The sequence below is a fragment of the Pyrgilauda ruficollis genome, unplaced genomic scaffold (assembly GCF_017590135.1).
Source record: "Pyrgilauda ruficollis isolate IOZ18807 unplaced genomic scaffold, ASM1759013v1 scaffold382, whole genome shotgun sequence".
In the NCBI taxonomy this organism is placed as follows: Eukaryota; Metazoa; Chordata; class Aves; order Passeriformes; family Passeridae; genus Pyrgilauda; species Pyrgilauda ruficollis.
The window spans coordinates 84,751-101,972 of NW_024525290.1; the positions used below are offsets into that span (position 1 = coordinate 84,751).

Below are 17,222 nucleotides of genomic sequence, written 5' to 3' on the forward strand. Positions count from 1 at the left end.
AAAGGGAAACAATTCCCGATTTCCTCACCCCGGGCAGGAAGGCAGCGGTGCCTTTGTGCTCCAAACTTTGGGATTTCTCCAGGGAATTCTCCAGGGAATGTTGAATTCCCTCTGGAATTTCCTCTCCAGAGCTCCCTCTGCTGCCACAGGGTTGGGAAAGGGGAAGCAAAGCCGGGTTTTGGGTGGAATTCCGTGGCTTTTTTTGGGATGTTTTCCCATTCCCGGATCCGGATCTCTGCTCCTGGAGAGAGGAATTTTGATTCCCCAAAAAAAGGGAATTTTTTTTCTCCTTTTTTTTTCCTTTCCTGAGAGCGTTTTCCAGGTTTTCCTGTGAGCCCAAGGCTCTGTTCTCTCCAGGATTGGGATAAAATTCCAGAGGGGAGGAGGAGGCTGGGATTCCTCAGGATTATTTTGGGAACGAGGCCGGAGTTGAAACCCAAATTAAATAAAAACCCCAAAAGAAAAAAGCTTGGTTCAAATGAATTTTTCTTTGGAATTTCCCAAATTTTCCCAGGGAATCAGAAACTTCCCAGAGCAGCTTTGGGGGTCTCTGTTCCTGCAGGAATTCCTGGCTGTGACCCCAAATCCAGGGAAACTGCTGGAACTCCCCAGGAGCCTCTGGAATCTCCCAGGGAAGGATTTTTCCCAGATTTCCAATCCTTTTCCATTCCCAGTGTCCTGTCCCTCCATCCCTCATCCCAATCCTTCTCCAGGGGAACATTCCCAGAGCTCCCAGCCCAAAATCCAGGGATCATCCAGCACAGGTTTAAATCCATGTGGAATTCCTCTGAAATCCTGGAAATTTCCATGGATTTCCACTGAGAATCCACGACTTCCAGGAGAAACTCGTCCTGGATTATCCCTAATTAATTACCCATAATTATCAACACAGATCTTGGCACTGGCATCTCCACAGGGAGTCAGCCCAAAAAAACTTCCCAAAGCTGCTGGAATTACATCAAAAATCTTGGAATATCCTAAGTGGGAAGGACCCCACAGGGATCAGAAATCCCCAAACCCCACCTGAGAGAGTTTGCCAGGATTTTTTTCCCATTCCCTCCATTTTTCCAGAGCTCTGACCAGTCCCTGGATGAGCTTCACTCCCTTTTTTTCCTGATTTTCCTTGGAAGAACCAGCACAGGGAAATCCCTGGTGGCACAGGAGGAGCTTCCCAAGGGAATCGTGGGGTGGGAGCAGGAATGGGGTCAGGAGAGGCTGGAATGGGGTTGGGAATGACCCAACTGGGGCAGTGCTGGAAAAGCCAGGGAAGAGCAGGAGATGGGGAAAAGCAGATATGGGAAAAGCAGGAGAAGATGTGGGAAAAGCAGGGAGATGATGGGGAAAAGCAGGATATGGAGGAAAAACAGATGTGGGAAAAGCAGGAGATGATGGGGAAAAGCAGGAGATGATGTGGGAAAAGCAGGAGATGATGTGGGAAAAGCAGGAGATGATGTGGGAAAAGCAGATGTGGGAAAAGCAGATGTGGGAAAAGCAGGAGATGATGTGGGAAAAGAAGAAGATGAGATGAGAAAAGCAGAAGATGATGTGGAAAAAGCAGGAGATGATGTGGGAAAAGCAGATGTGGGAAAAGCAGGAGATGATGGGGAAAAGCAGGAGATAATATGGGAAAAGCAGGAGATGATGTGGGAAAAGCAGATGTGGGAAAAGCAGGAGATGTGGCCACAATTCCCACTCCTGGAAATCAGCATATCCTGAGAAATCTCCTCTCCTCCTGAACCAACCCCAGCAGGATCTATCCCTAAATTCCAGCTTTTTTTAGGGGACAAACAAGCCCAAGCTCGCCCTGAGCGCGCTCCTCTCCCCAGGGAGCAGCCCCGGCCGGCTCCCATCCCCCGGGGCCGGGCTGGGATTTTGGGAAGCGCAGCCCAGCCCCGCGTTCCCGGTGCGGGTCCCGCTAGCGGAGCTCGCCGTACGCCTTGAGGGACAGCACGGAAAGCTTATCCTCGCTCTTGTCGCCGTGCTCCTCCTCCGGGAATTGGATGCTGTAGGATTCCTCCCCCTGGAGCGGGCGCTGCGGGAGCCGCGGCAGCCGCGGGAAGGTGGGGAGGGAATCTGCGGCTGGGAACGGGGAAAACTCAGCGGGAATGCCAGGAACGGCCCGGCTCGTGCGGCCAGGGCTGCCTGGGGTGATGGGATGGCTTAGGAGGGATTTTGGGATGAGCCAGTGTGGCCCCATCCGTGGGCAGGGAGATTTCCCGCTGTCCCAGGGGGCTACAAGGACAATTCCAGGGATCCAGGGGCAGCCAGAGCCTCTCTGGGAAACCCAGTCCGGGAATTGCATCCCAAAATCCCGTCACACGCTGCCCCCCGTGCCAGGAAGGCTGCCCTGGATGATTCTGGGAACCTGCCCCAAATCCCAGAGGAAATCCCAGATTTTAACCCACTGATTCCATGCTTTTATCCCATTCAGATTTTATCCCATCCATTCCCATTTTTTATCCCATCCATTCCCATTTTTTATCCCATCCATTCCCATTTTTTATCCCATTCAACTCCAGATTTTATCCCTCCATTCCCAGGTTTTGTCCCCCCCCATTCCCAGGTTTTATCCCATTTATTCCCAGGTTTTTATCCCATTTATTCCCAGGTTTTATCCCTCCCATTCCCAGGTTTTATCCCCCCCATTCCCATGTTTTATCCCTCCCATTCCCAGCTTTTTATCCCATTTATTCCCAGGTTTTTCCCTCCATTCCAGGTTTTTGTCCCCCCCATTCCCAGGTTTTATCCCATTTATTCCCAGGTTTTTATCCCATTTATTCCCAGGTTTTATCCCTCCCATTCCCAGGTTTTATCCCCCCCATTCCCATGTTTTATCCCTCCCATTCCCAGCTTTTTATCCCATTTATTCCCAGGTTTTATTCCCCCCATTCCCAGGTTTCATCCTTCCCATTCCCAGGTTTTGTCCCCCCCATTCCCAGGTTTTATCCCATTTATTCCCAGGTTCTATCCCATTTATTCCCAGGTTTTGTCCCCCATTCCTCACCCCCGGGCAGCAGCTTGCTGTCCCTGCGGAGGCTCCAGATGCAGAAGTGCAGCAGGAATGTCAGCAGGATGAGCACGAACAGGGCCACGGCCACCAGGATGGCCAGGATGGTGCTGGAGGGGAATTCCAGAGCAACCCGGGCTGCAATTAACGGGCTTTCATTAAAAATTAAGGAATTCCGGAGCTAGGGTTTGTTCCAGGGGAGGGAGATGTTCCAAGGGAGTGTAGGGATTGATTTTGGGGTTTTGTGGGAAAGAGGGAAGGTGGGAGAGGATCTGAGGTGAGGGAATTGTGGAATGGGATGGAAATAGGGGAAAAGGGAAAAAGGGAAAAGGAAAAGAAATGGAGCAGGGAAGGAAATGAAAATAGAAGAAGGAGAAGGAAAAGAGAGGGAAGAAGAAAAGGAAAGAGGAAATGGGATGAGGAAGAGGAAAGGAAAGATGGAAGAGAAAGAGGAGAAGGAAAAGAGGGAAGAGAAGAGGAAATGGGAAAGGGAAGAAGCAAAGGAAGAATAAACAAAAAAAGGAGAAAGAGAAGACAGGAGCAATGTTTTCCCGGGCAGCACCGCTTTCCCAGGAGGATTTCCGGGCTGGGAAGCAGTGGGACAGCGGGAGAAGGGAATTCCCGGGCTCTGGGGTACCTGGCTCCAGGGCTCGGACGGGCAGGCTGCACACGGAGTTGTGGGTGCTGTTCCCCTCCCGCAGGGTGACGAAGCCGCTGCTCTCGCAGCTGCGAAGGACAAAGGACGGGAATTCGGCATCCCGGGAATTCGGCATCCCGGGTATTCCCCATTTCCTGCCCCCCGGGAATTCGGTATCCCGGGTATTCCCCATTTCCTGCCTCCCGGGAATTCGGCATCCCGGGTATTCCCCAGTTCCTGCCTCCCGGGAATTCGGTATCCCGGGTATTCCCCATTTCCTGCCCCCCCCGGGAATTCGGCATCCCGGGTATTCCCCAGTTCCTGCCTCCCGGGAATTCGGCATCCGGGGTATGACGCATTTCCTGCCCCCCGGGAATTCGGTATCCCGGGTATTCCCCATTTCCTGCCTCCCGGGAATTCGGTATCCCGGGTATTCCCCATTTCCTGCCCCCCGGGAATTCGGTATCCCGGGTATTCCCCATTTCCTGCCCCCCTCTCTTCCTCCCCTCCCCAGGTTCTGCCCCTCTTGGGGCAGCGCCGGGGAGATTTGGGCTCTTCCCCAAACGTCCCCGTTTGTTTTTCCATGGATTTCCCTGTTGGGGATATTTTTTCCAGCATCTAAATTTTGATTTTAAACTGCGAGTTTGGCTTAAGCTCTGCCTGAGACTAAGAAGAGAAATGCCACGTCTCGCTTAATTAAAAAATTCATCAATAATCACATGATCACCATCTTGGATTCAATTTGATTTTCTGATGGCAGTATTGAATATCTTCATTGATATTTCAATATGAATTGATATTATATTATTATTACTATTACTATCATTACTATTATTATTACATTCTTCTTATTGTTATTCCCTAATTTCAAAGTGGGGAAAAAAACCCAGCCTATTTTTTTTCCCAAATAAGGGGAATATCAATAAACCCATATTCAGTCCATTCTTATTCTCATTGTTAATATTATTATTTCTATTTTCAGAGAATGAAACCCATTCCTAGCAATAACTCTGAATTATTGGTTATTGATCACTGCTCCATACTCAGTCCAGTTGCGGCACCAGCTGTTCCTGCTGCTGGAGTAGGAGCCGTTCTCACAGGGCTTGCACTGAAACCGGAAATTCACACCTCCTGCTGGGAAAAGGATGGGAATGGCTGAGATCCCAAATTCAGGACAGCCAGCAGAGCACAGCCAGGGCCAGTCCCATTCCCTGCCCCATTCCCTGCCCTATTCCCTTTCCCTGCCCCATTCCCATTCCCCGTCCCATTCCCATCCCCATTCCCCGTCCCACTCCCATTCCCATTCCCGTTCCCAGCCCCGTTCCCAGCCCCGTTACCGATCCTGCTGAGCTCCCAGCCGGGCTGGCACTGGGGCAGTTTCATGCAGAACTGGCACTGCTTGTCGGAGCAGCTGTGGCCCTGGGGACATTTGCAGTCGTGGTCCTGCGCCGCCTGGCAGGGCGCGGGGCTTCCTGCGGCAGGGAAGGGGTTAATGCCGCTATTCCCACCACATTCCCATTCCCAAGGGATTCCCATCACAAAGGAATTCCAGTTCCCGCGGGAAAAGGGAGAGGGGGAGGCAGCGCTTCCAGAGACGGGGAAGGGTCTGGAGCAACGGGATCCCAAAAATTGTCCTTCATATTCCCAGGGAAGAAGAGACTTTTCCTGGGAAAAGGGATCCCAAAAATTGTCCCCCCATCCCAGGGAATGAGAGACACAATTCACTCCCATTTACCCGTGATTTACACACGATTTCCACACAATTCACCCCCATTCAGACCCGTTACACACAACTACCCCACAATTTACCCCCATTCACACACAATTTACACACCCAGAGACGGGGAAGGGTCTGGAGCAACGGGATCCCAAAAATTGTCCTTCATATTCCCAGGGAAGAAGAGACTTTTCCTGGGAAAAGGGATCCCAAAAATTGTCCCCCCATCCCAGGGAATGAGAGACACAATTCACTCCCATTTACCCGTGATTTACACACGATTTCCACACAATTCACCCCCATTCAGACCCGTTACACACAATTACCCCACAATTTACCCCCATTCACACACAATTTACACACAATTACCCCCATTTACACACGATTTACACACCATTTACACACAATTTACACACAATTTACACCCATTTCCACACAATTCACCCCCATTCAGACCCGTTACACACAATTACCCCACAATTTACCCCCATTTACAAGCAATTCACACACAATTACCCCCTTTACACACTATTCACCCCCATTTACATACAATTACCCCCATTTACACACAATTTATCCCATTTACACATAATTTCTCCCATTTACCCCCATTTACACACAATTTACCCCCATTTACACAAAATTTACACACATTCTCCCCATTTACACACAATTCACCCCCATTTACACACAATTTACACATTATTTACACACAATTCCCCCCATTTACCATTTACACACAATTTACACATTTACACACCATTCTCCCCATTTACCCCCATTTCCCCACAATTTACACATTATTTACACACAATTCCCCCCATTTACACACAATTTCCCCCCAATTCCCCCCATTTCCCCCCATTCTCACCCCCCATTCCCCCACTCACCTCCCATCCAGGTGCACTTGGGGCAGCACTTGGTGCCACCTTCCCAGACCGTCCTGAGCTCCCCATCCTGGCACTGCCCAGCCCGGCCCGGCCGTGCCCCGTGCCCGGCCAGCAGTGCCAGCAGCAGCCACAGCCGGGCCCCGGCCATGTCCCGGCAGTGCCACCCCGCAGTGTCACCCCGCAGTGTCACCCGGCAGTGCCACCCAGCAGTGCCACCCAGCAGTGTCACCCGGCAGGGCCACCCGGCAGTGTCACCCCAGCAGTGCCACCCCAGCAATGCCACCCCGGCAGTGTCACCCCGGCAGTGCCACCCCAGCAATGCCACCCGGCAGTGCCACCCGGCAGTGCCACCCCGGCAGTGCCACCCCGCAGTGTCACCAGGTCCCTGTCACCGCCGCGGAGGAGGCGCCGGGGTTTTTGTGGCCGAGCTCTTCCTGTTTTTTGGGGGGGCGGGGAGAAGGTTTGGGTTCAGACAGCAGAGGTGGGGGCAGGGAAAGGGGTGGCCCACCCCCAAAAAAAGAAGGGGGTTGGGGTCATGGAGGGTTAAAGGGGTGAAATTTGGGAATGGTGGGCTGGGAGGGAGGGGGAAATCAGCTCATTGCAGAGATCTCCTGCTGGCCCCGGGCACTGCAGGGATGGGGCGGCCAGAAATTCCCTGGGAATTCCATCCATGGATCCATCCATCCCTAAAATCCATCCCAACTTTCCCTAAAACCCATCCCGATCATCCTCTTTCCCTAAAATCCCTCCCAGCCTTTCCCTAAACCTCATGCCAACCTTCCCCTAAAACCCACCCCAACCTTCCCCTAAACCCCATCCCAACCTTTCCTTAAAACCCATCCCAACCTTTCCCTCTTTCCCATCCCAACCTTTCCCTAAACCCACCCCAACCTTTTCCTAAAACCCATCCCAACCTTTCCTTAAAACCCACCCCAACCTTTCCCTCTTTCCCATCCCAACCTTTCCCTAAACCCACCCCAACCTTTTCCCATCTCAACCTTTCCCTAAACCCATCCCATCTTTCCCTCTTTCCCATCCCAACCTTTCCCTCTTTCCCATCCCAACCTTCCCAACCCCACCCCCCGGTGCCCCCTGCCCCTCCCAGCTGCCGTTTCTCACGGCAAAAACTCCAATTTCTTTCTTTATTTCTCTATTTCTCTTTTTTCTAAAACCCCTCGGGGATTTTTTCCTGCTCTTTGTCTGGTGTTGCCCTTTGAGGCACCCGGCCCCGTCAGGTGACGGAACTTTCCGCTCACGTCCGAGGGCAGAGCCGCTCCCGGGGCCCGGAGGCAGCGCTGACCTTTCGGATTTATCGGATTTATCGGATTGATGATCGGATTTATCAGCGTGAACATCTCCCTGCCTCGGCTGCGGGGTTTTCTCGGCAGCTCCACCTCTGGCTGCTGACATTTCCCCTCCATCCTGGCCCTGCTCGGGCCCCACGCGCACGGCTCGCTTCCCTCCCCAGAAAAACTCCTTCTGCCGAAAGGTTCCCCTCTTTGGGCTGCAAATTTGGGGACTTCACAGGGAAAATCCTAAAAATCTGACACTGCCAGAAAGCTGGAGTGAAATCCTCACCCCAAAAACTCACTCATCACACTCCCATGGAAAGGTTCCCCTCTTTGGGCTGCAAATTTGGGGACTCCACAGGGAAAATCCTAAAAAATCTGACATTGCCAGAAAGCTGGAGTGAAATCCTCACCCCAAATCCATGAAAATCCCTGGATCCTTCCTAAAAACTCACTCAGCACACTGCATGGAAAGGTTCCCCTCTTTGGGCTGCAAATTTGGGGACTCCACAGGGAAAATCCTAAAAATCTGACACTGCCAGAAAGCTGGAGTGAAATCCTCACCCCAAATCCATCAAAACCCCCAAAAATCTTTCCCAAAATCTCACCCTGCATTCCCCTATGGAAAATTTCTCTTTTTGGGCAAAAGTGGGGGCTCCACAAGGAAAATCCCAAAAAAATCTGACATTCCCAGAGGGAAACCTGGGGTGAAATCCATCAAAATCCCAGGATCCTTCCCCAAACCCAACTGTTCACATCCCTGCCTTCCCCTGGGGAAAATTCTCCTTTCTTGCTTCCAAATTTGGTGACTCCATGAGGAAAATCCCAAGAAATCACACATTCCCAGAAACCCCAAATCCATTAAAACCCCAGAATCCTTCCCAAAAAAACCCCCTGACCACAGCCCTGCCTTCCCCTGGGAAAAAATTCACCTGGGGATCAGGGAAGATTCCAACCCTAAATTCCAAAGCAGGATGGAAAAGAGGGAAAAATGTCCCAGCCTGAATCCCTTTCCCACACCCTGGGGTTCCCAAAGCCCCAAGGATGGGATTTGGGGAGAAATCCATGGATTCCTGGAGCTGTGTCCATGAGAACATGGGAATGTTCTCACCCACAGGCACATCCCAGAGGGTTTTCGAGGAATTTGGGGTTGGAGTCAGATGGGTTTTGGGATAGGATGAGGAGAAATGACCTCAAATTGTGTCAGGGATTGGGATTTCCTCATGGAAATGGAAGAAAAAGGGCAGAATTCCCATTCCTGGAGGTTTCCAAGGAACTGCTGGATGTGGCACTCAGGGATCAGTCACAGACAGAACGAGGAGAAACGGCCAAAAATTGTGCCGGGGGAATTTGGGTTGGGATTTCCCCATGGAAAAGGGAATCAGGCCTTGGGAAAAGGGCAGAATTCCCATTCCTGGAGGAATTCCTGGATGTGGCACTCAGGGTGAGGATCACTCTGACCCTGCAGCGCTTTTCCAGCCCCAAGAATTCCTGGGAATTCTCCTGTGCCTACATCTCCCCCTTCTCCTGCAGCCTGCTCTCCGCCCAAACGACGGGATTTGGGAGAAAGTGAAAAGAAACGACCCCAAAACAAAGGAAACCAGCCCAAAACACAGAAAACTGCCCTAAACCAAAAAAGAAAAGCAGCCCAAAAAGCAGGAAAGCAGCCCAAAAAGAAGGAAACCAGCCCGGGAGCTCACGTCAGCAGCACCGGAACGTTCTCCGCCGCGGGTTTGGTTTCCTGGCGCTGATTTTTTGCTGATTAGGGGAGAAGAGAAACCATGAGCTCATCCTGCCCTGAAAAATCGCTCACAGGAGAATTTCAGAGTGGTTAGGCCCGGCTTAAGTCCAGCAAGGCCGAGCTTTGAAATGATTTTCACCCCACAGGGTGGGATTTCCATTCCCACGTTGTGGAATAATCCGGTGGAGGTTCCCAGGATTTTTTTGGAGGGAAGTTCCCCGGGCTCTGGGGGAAATAAATGAGCCTTAGGCTGGGCTTAAAACCCTTTAGGCCGGACCCAAAGGGGATGTTACCCATGGCATGGAGGCGTCTGTCACCCCACCGAGAGGACTGAGCAGCTGAGGGAGAGGGAAGCGCTGGAGAATTCCTGAGCAGGAAATTTCCATGGAAAGGGTTGGGAAAGGAGGGAATTGCTGCCAGGGAGGCTCTGGAAAAATGGATTTTTTCCCCTCAAAATAAAATTATTATCCCGGGGAAAATGGGATTTTTTTCCCCCTCAAAATACAATTATTATCCAGGGGAAAATGGGATTTTTCTCCCCTCAAAATAAAATTATTATCCAGGGAAAACCAGATTTTTTTCCCCTCAAAATACATTTATTATCCAGGGGAAAATGGGATTTTTTTCCCATATGGAGTACAGTTCTTATCTAAGGAAAAATGGGATTTTTTCCCTCAAGTATGCAATTATTATCCAGGGGAAAATGGGATTTTTTTCCCCTCAGGATTGTGATTATTATCCAGGGAAAATTCCCCTTTTTTGCTTCCAAATTTGGTGTGTCCATGAGGAAAATCCTAAAAAATTTGATATTCCCAAAGGGAAACCAACTTAGACAGAGGGAAAACCCAGAAAAAAAATCAGAAAAAAAAAAAAAATGGGAAAAAAAAACCTGGGAAAAAAACTTGAAAAACCTGAAAAAAAATAAAAAGAAAAATCAGGAAAAATCCAGAAAAAGCAGAAAAAGCCTGGGAAAAATCAGAAAAAAATTAAAAAAACCTCCAAAAACTCCTGGAAAAACCCCAAGTTTTTTTGAAGTTTTTTTTCCATCTCTGGTGGCAAAATTGAGTCAAAATCAAATTCAGGAGAAAAAAAAAAATCTGGAGATAACGGCGACGGAAAATCGTCACCGGGGAGACCCAAAAGAAAAACCCCAAATTTTTTTGAAGTTTTTTTTCCATCTCTGGTGGCAAAATTGAGTCAAAATCAAATTCAGGAGAAAAAAAAAAATCTGGAGATAACGGCGACGGAAAATCGTCACCGGGGAGACCCAAAAGAGGCAAAACCACCAAGCAGGAAGTGAAGCTGAAATCATTTCTGATCCAATTATTGCTGCTGCTTAATTAAAAATTAATTAGGAATTAAGGGAAATGTTCAATTTGTGCATGGGAGGGTTTGGAAAGAAGGGAAAATTGAATTTATTTGGGTTTTTTTTTAAGGGAGTTGAAATGTTGGTAGGTTTGGTTCAGGTTTTATCCAAAATTGGAGAAATGTGGGGTTTATGTGGAAGCTGAAGGGTTAATTATCCTGGGAAAATGGGGTGTTTCCCTCAGGAATGTGATTATTTATCATTTTTCCAATGAAAATGGGATTTTCCCCTCGGGAATGTGCTCATTTGCCGTTTTCCCGGTGGATTTCCATCCCAGCCCTTCCCTCAACCCCTCCCCCGTTCCCAGGCTGTCCTGTCTCCCTGGGATTTTCCCATTTTTCCCAAACACACACCAGGATCTGTTTTTCCGAGTTTATTCCCCCAAACCCCCTTTGTACACAATACAAACGTTCCTATACACTGTATAAACCCCTTTGGATATGTATAACATATAAAAAATCCCAAATCCAGGGATTTCAAGACCTCTTGGATCCCTGCATCCATTCCCTGCTGGATTTTTTGGGATATGGGTTTAAAATTCCCATTTTTTTTTAGGAGTTTTCTGCTGATATTTGGAGGGAAAATCACTCCAGGATGACAAAAAAATCAATTTTTTTTCTGGAATTTCCACGGAAATATTTCAAATTCAGCAAAAGGACACCTCGGGCTCCTCCCACACATTCCAGAGTTTGGGATTTGCTCCCAAAAAATTTCCTTTCCGAATTTGTGGAAAAGCAATTAGAGAAGGAAAATTGATTTAATGAAGTGCGGATTGAGTTCGACTTAATCCTGGTTTTAGAGCTCAGCTCTGCCACTTGATCCTGGTTTTAGAGCTCAAGGATTTGCCCAAAGGAAAAAAATCCACACAAAATTCCCTCAGGAATTCTCCCAAATTCCAAAGAGCCTCTAATTAAGTGCTAATTAAGCAAAGCCAGCCCTAATTAGTCCCAGTGCTCCCTCAGCTCCACGGGAGCAGCCCAAGGTGGGGTCAGTTTTTGATGAGGCTGGAATTGGAATCGATCTGCTCCTCCTGGATGGGGATCCGGCAGCTCCTCTCCTCTGGAAAACAGGGAATGGCTCTAGGAACACAGGGAATGGTCCAGGAAAACAGGGAATGGTCCAGGAAAACAGGGAATGGTTCTAGGAAAACAGGGAGTGGTCCAGGAAAACAGGGAATGGTCCAGGAAAAAAAGGCAATGGTCCAGGAAAACAGGGAATGTTCCAGGAGTCAGTGCCTGGGGGAGCAGGAATCTCTCTGTTCTGGTGGGATTTGGGGTCACTCCTTGGCCTGGCAGCAATCCAGGAATGCCAAACGCAGGGCCCGGCCATGGAACGGGAGGCAGCGGCCACTTGATCCTGGTTCTAGGCTGTTCTGCCACTTGATCCTGATCCCAGAGCTCAGTTCTGCCACTTGATCCTGGTTCTAGGCTCAGTTTTGCTACTTAATCCCGATTTTAGAGCTCAGCTCTTCCCAGCTGGACCTTTCCCAAGTTTGCAGGAGAATTCAGGACATTTCAATTTCCATGAAGGCAAAAAAAAATCCCATTTTACTCTTGGAATTTGCTTCTGGATCCTGCCAGGAAGAGAATTCCTGGCCTAAAACCAGGGAATTCTGGGCTGAAGGGAAAATCAGGGAGAAGGAATGAAAATTTGGGATACTGAGCTCCTAATCAGCTCCTAATCCTAACCTCTGGAATTCCCTGCATTTCCTAATTAATAATTCTTCTATTAATTCTCAAATTTCTAACAGGGGGCCCTGATGAAGGTTTGTCCTGTTTTTTTAATCCCATAAAAAAGGGAACTCACTGGATTATTTTTTCCCTGGATTTTTTACCCCATAAAAAAGGGAACTCACTGTGCTGGGTGCTCCTCCCAGGCCCATTCCTGTTTTTTTTCTGGGCTGCTTGGATGATCAGGAGCAGGATGGAAATTCCACTCACCATCAGCAGGATCAGGCACAGGAGGAGCAGGGATAAAGAGCCTGGAATTAGAATGGAAAAATTCCCTAAAAAACAAAGATTCCTGGTTCTGGATGGAGTTCCCAGATTCCAGAGGGAGAATCCAGAACTCTGGGAATGGAGAGGTCCAGCTGCCAGGGAAGTGTGGGATCCTGGAATGCTGTGTGAAAACACAGGAAAGAATTCAGAGGAAGTGGGAATTCCCTTCCCAGGAAAGCAATTCCAGCTGGAAATGTGGGATCCTGGAATGTTCTGTGAAATACAGAAAAAACTTCTGAGAAAATGGGAATTCCCTTCCCAGGAAAGCAATTCCAGCTGGAAATGTGGGATCCTGGAATGTTCTGTGAAATACAGAAAAAACTTCTGAGAAAATGGGAATTCCCTTCCCAGGAAAGCAATTCCAGCTGGAAATGTGGGATCCTGGAATGTTCTGTGAAATACAGAAAAAACTTCTGAGAAAATGGGAATTCCCTTCCCAGGAAAGCAATTCCAGCTGGAAATGTGGGATCCTGGAATGTTCTGTGAAATACAGAAAAAACTTCTGAGAAAATGGGAATTCCCTTCCCAGGAAAGCAGCTCCAGCTGAACTCCCTGCCCGTCCTTACCCCATCCAGGCTCCGCGGGAACGCCGGGATCCCGACAAACCACGGGGATCTCCCTGGGGCTGGACGCTCTGGAGCTGTTCTCAGGGAATTCCGTGGGAAAGGGGCTCCTGTTTTCTGGGAATTCCGTGGGAAAGGGGTCCCTGTTTTCCGGGAATTCCGTGGGAGAGGGATGTGGGCCAGGGCTGCTGCTGCACTGGGCATCCTCTGTGCCCGTGCCAGCCTGGAGCGTGCTCTTCCCAAAACTGCTGCAGCTGGAAAAGAAATTCCAGAGGGTTTGCCAACATGGAATCATTCCTAAATCCCATCCACACAATCCCAATCTGTGTTTTATCCCTACAAATTTAGGACTTTATCCCTACATCCCACAGGAATGCTGTGTTATCCCAAAGTTATTGCTGGCAAAAAACGATGTGGGATTTTTTCCCCAGCTGATTCAGGCACAGGAATTTTTTGTTTCCAAAAAAACATCTGAGAGGTTTTAAAAAAAGGTGGAAAATCCTAAAAATCCCTTCAGGATCCTAAAAATCCCAAAGGACAGGATTCATGGCAGTTAAATCCAGGCTTATTCCAATTTATTTCCCTGGATTTGGGCTTTGCTTGGAAAAATGAACCTGCCAGAGCTGCTCTGAGCATTTTGCACCCAAAAAGAATTTTTTTCCCCCCAAAAAAAGGATCTTTTTCCCCAAAAAAGGATTCGTACTTGGTCCAAGGCTGGCAGTTCTTGTTCCCTCCTCTGGAGAAAGTCCCTTCAGGACATCGGGAGCACTCTGGGGAGAAAAGGGATTATCCAGGGAAGTGGCAGAATTCCCAGATTTATCCACTGGGTAATTATGGAAATTATCAGGGATTATCAATTATGGAAATTATCCAGGAAAGTGGCAGAATGCCCAGATTTATGCACTGGGTAATTCTGGATTATCCAGGATTATTAATTCTGGATATTATCTGGGAGGATCCCACAATTCCAGCCAGGAATTGCCACATGGGAGGCAGGACTTTGGGAAGGCTGGCACATCTCAGAATTCCAAAGGGAATTCCAGCTGGTACATGCCTGAACTCACTGCTTCCCAAAGGAATTCCCAATCCCAACTCACCCCTTCCCAAGGGAATTCTGGCTGGCTCAAATCCCAACTATTCCAAAGGGAATTCTAAATCCCAACACTTACTTCCCAAGGGAATTCCAGACCCCATTCCCCCCTTCCCAAGGGAATTCCCAATCCCAACTCACCCCTTCCCAAGGGAATTCCAGACCCCATTCACCCCTTCCCAAGGGAATTCCAGACCTCAACTCACCCCTTCCCAAGGGAATTCCAGACCCCATTCACCCCTTTCCAAGGGAATTCCAGACCCCAACTCACCCCTTCCCAAGGGAATTCCAGACCCCAACTCACCCCTTCCCAAGGGAATTCCAGACCCCAACTCACCCCTTCCCAAGGGAATTCCAGACCCCAACTCACCCCTTCCCAAGGGAATTCCAGACCCCATTCCCCCCTTCCCAAGGGAATTCCAGACCCCATTCCCCCCTTCCCAGGGAATTCCAGACCCCAACTCACCCCTTCCCAAGGGAATTCCAGACCCCATTCCCCCCTTCCCAAGGGAATTCCAGACCCCAACTCACCCCTTCCCACAGGAGCCCCCCCGGCCGGCTGGAATCCCGCCTGGCACGCGCAGACCCTGTCCGAGGTTTTCTCGCACGGCTTCACCTCCACGCTGCCCTTCCCTGGCCAGGGCAGAAATTCATTAATTCCTTCATTAACAGCAACAATTAACTCCTCGGGGGTTTGGGTTTTTGTGTGTAGGAGCTGCAGAATTCGGCAATTTAACAATTAATTCACGATTCGTAATCAATAATTAATTTAACAGCTGAATCGTTCAATGATTTTGTTTGAGGACAGTGATTTTCAGGTAGGGCCTCACAACTGAGGTGGGAGCAGCCAGAAAAAGACCCAAAATGAGATTTTATTCCCTCCTAAATTCCCTCAAAAAGGGATTTTTCTCTAAAATGGGATTTTCCCCCCCAAAATAAGGATTTTTTTTCCCCTCAAATAAGGGAGTTTTTATCCCAAAATGGGACTTTTCCCCCCAAAAAGGGATTGCTCCCCTCAAAAGGGATTTTTGCCCCCCAGAGAGAGATTTTTCCCTCAAAAATGCCCCAGGAAAGGGTTTTTTCCCCCAAAAAGTGATTTTCCCCTCCAAAAAGGGATTTTATTTTCATCAAAATGGGATTTTTCCCTTCAAAAGGGATTCTATCCCCAAAAAGGGATTTTCTCCCCCTACCCCCACAACGCCCCAAACCTGGGAATTTTTTTTCTGCAAAAAGGCTTTTTTTTTTCCCCTCAAAAATAGGATTTTTTTTTCCCCAAAAAAGGGAATTTTTTCCCCCTAAAACGAGATTTTTTTCCCCCCAAATCCCAGCACTCACGGGTGTTGCAGATGGTGCAGCTGTGGCAGAAGCCGTGGTGGTGCCTGTCGCTGAAATATCCATCCTGGCACGGCGAGCACACGGTGTCAGCCGAGGCTGTGCAGCGGCTCCGCATAGAGAGAGATTTTTCCCTCAAAAATGCCCCAGGAAAGGGTTTTTTCCCCCAAAAAAGTGATTTTCCCCTCCAAAAAGGGATTTTATTTTCATCAAAATGGTATTTTTCCCTTCAAAAGGGATTCTATCCCCAAAAAGGGATTTTTTCCCCCTACCCCCACAACGCCCCAAACCTGGGAATTTTCTTTTCTGCAAAAAGGCTTTTTTTTCCCCTCAAAAATGGGATTTTTTTTCCCAAAAAAAGGGAATTTTTTCCCCCTAAAATGAGATTTTTTTCCCCTAAATCCCAGCACTCACGGGTGTTGCAGATGGTGCAGCTGTGGCAGAAGCCGTGGTGGTGCCTGTCGCTGAAATATCCATCCTGGCACGGCGAGCACACGGTGTCAGCCGAGGCTGTGCAGCGGCTCCGCATCCTCTCCCCTAAAAACACCCCAAAAATCGACATTCAGTAGGATCCTGAGGGTAAAAATCCTAAATTTCAACCTTTGGGAACAAAGTCTGTCACTGGCCTGGGGAGCGCACAGTGTTGCCTGACTCCACATCCTCTCCCCTAAAAAACTCCTCAAAAATTGGGATTCAGTGGGGTCCTGAGGGGAAAAAATCCTAATTTTTAACCTTGGGAATAAATTGGGACTGGCTGGGATCGTGAGGGGAAAAATCCTAAATTTCTCCCTTTGGGATCAAATGGTGCCCAGAATTTTTTTTGTTAAGAAAAATCCCTGGAAGTTTGGCCAGGAGGAAAAATCAACATTTAACGGAGCTGCTGAAAAGGGCTGGGGAGGGCTGAAATTGGAGAAAATGCCCCAAATTTTTGTCCCAGTGGATCCCAAATATCCCTTCCAGAGTAAGGTAAAAACGTTTAGGAAATGCCCCTGGACTGAGCCATTTAGGAAGCAAAAAAACATCCAAAAAAAGTTAAAAACCACTCTCAAAAAGGAAGATTTTTCCATTTTTTTGGGTCTAAAACTTATTTTTATCAGTCTAGAAAGTATTACACTAAAAATAGGTATTACACTAAGAAAAAATTCGATATACCCCTAAAGCCCGGTTCTCCCACCCCAGCCCCGGCGGCGGGCACTCACCGGGGGCGCAGTCGCTGCAGCATTTGTCACGGAAACTGTATTGGTGCTCCTGGCATTCCAAGCCCAGGGAACCGGGAATGGGCACGGCCAGGAGCCAGCACAGAGCGGGAAAATTCCAGGGAATCCTTGGAAGCGCCATTCCCCCTCAGGGAGCCGCTCCCTCAGGGCACCGTCCGTCCCCTCACAGTGCCTTTCCCCTCACGGCGCCTTCTCCCTCAGGGCACCTTTTCCCTCACGGAGCCGTTCCCCTCACGGCGCCTTTCCCCTCACGGCGCTTCTTCCCTCACGGCACCTTTTCCCTCACGGAGCCGCTCTCCTCACGGTGCCTTTCCCCTCACGGAGCCGTTCTCCTCACGGTGCCGTTCCCCTCACGGCACTTTCCCCTCACGGCGCC

The 17,222-nt window shown here is 49.1% G+C and overlaps 2 protein-coding genes across 4 annotated transcripts; both read right to left on the reverse strand.

The window, feature by feature from the left end:
• Nucleotides 1-1,626: 1,626 nt before the first annotated feature.
• On the reverse strand, nucleotides 1,627-6,457 carry TNFRSF18 (TNF receptor superfamily member 18). 3 transcript variants are annotated; one of them, XM_041476441.1, is made up of 6 exons: nucleotides 6,252-6,457; nucleotides 4,982-5,116; nucleotides 4,688-4,775; nucleotides 3,645-3,733; nucleotides 3,005-3,145; nucleotides 1,627-2,079 (listed from the first exon to the last, which is right to left on the reverse strand). In XM_041476441.1, the coding sequence occupies exons 1-6, from the start codon at nucleotides 6,397-6,399 to the stop codon at nucleotides 1,916-1,918; spliced, it is 765 nt and encodes a 254-aa protein (XP_041332375.1). In that variant the 5' UTR covers nucleotides 6,400-6,457; the 3' UTR covers nucleotides 1,627-1,915. The 3 variants fall into 3 exon arrangements, with proteins under 3 accessions (XP_041332375.1, XP_041332376.1, XP_041332374.1); XM_041476442.1 differs by having other exon boundaries at nucleotides 1,627-2,073; nucleotides 4,688-4,778; XM_041476440.1 differs by having other exon boundaries at nucleotides 4,688-4,778.
• Nucleotides 6,458-11,022: 4,565 nt separating this feature from the next.
• On the reverse strand, nucleotides 11,023-17,167 carry LOC121358343 (tumor necrosis factor receptor superfamily member 4-like). Its single transcript, XM_041476446.1, has 7 exons — nucleotides 16,829-17,167; nucleotides 16,044-16,166; nucleotides 14,829-14,930; nucleotides 13,911-13,977; nucleotides 13,211-13,461; nucleotides 12,503-12,628; nucleotides 11,023-11,706 (listed from the first exon to the last, which is right to left on the reverse strand). Exons 1-7 carry the CDS (start codon nucleotides 16,965-16,967, stop codon nucleotides 11,636-11,638), a joined length of 879 nt encoding a protein of 292 aa, XP_041332380.1. The 5' UTR covers nucleotides 16,968-17,167; the 3' UTR covers nucleotides 11,023-11,635.
• Nucleotides 17,168-17,222: the final 55 nt, after the last annotated feature.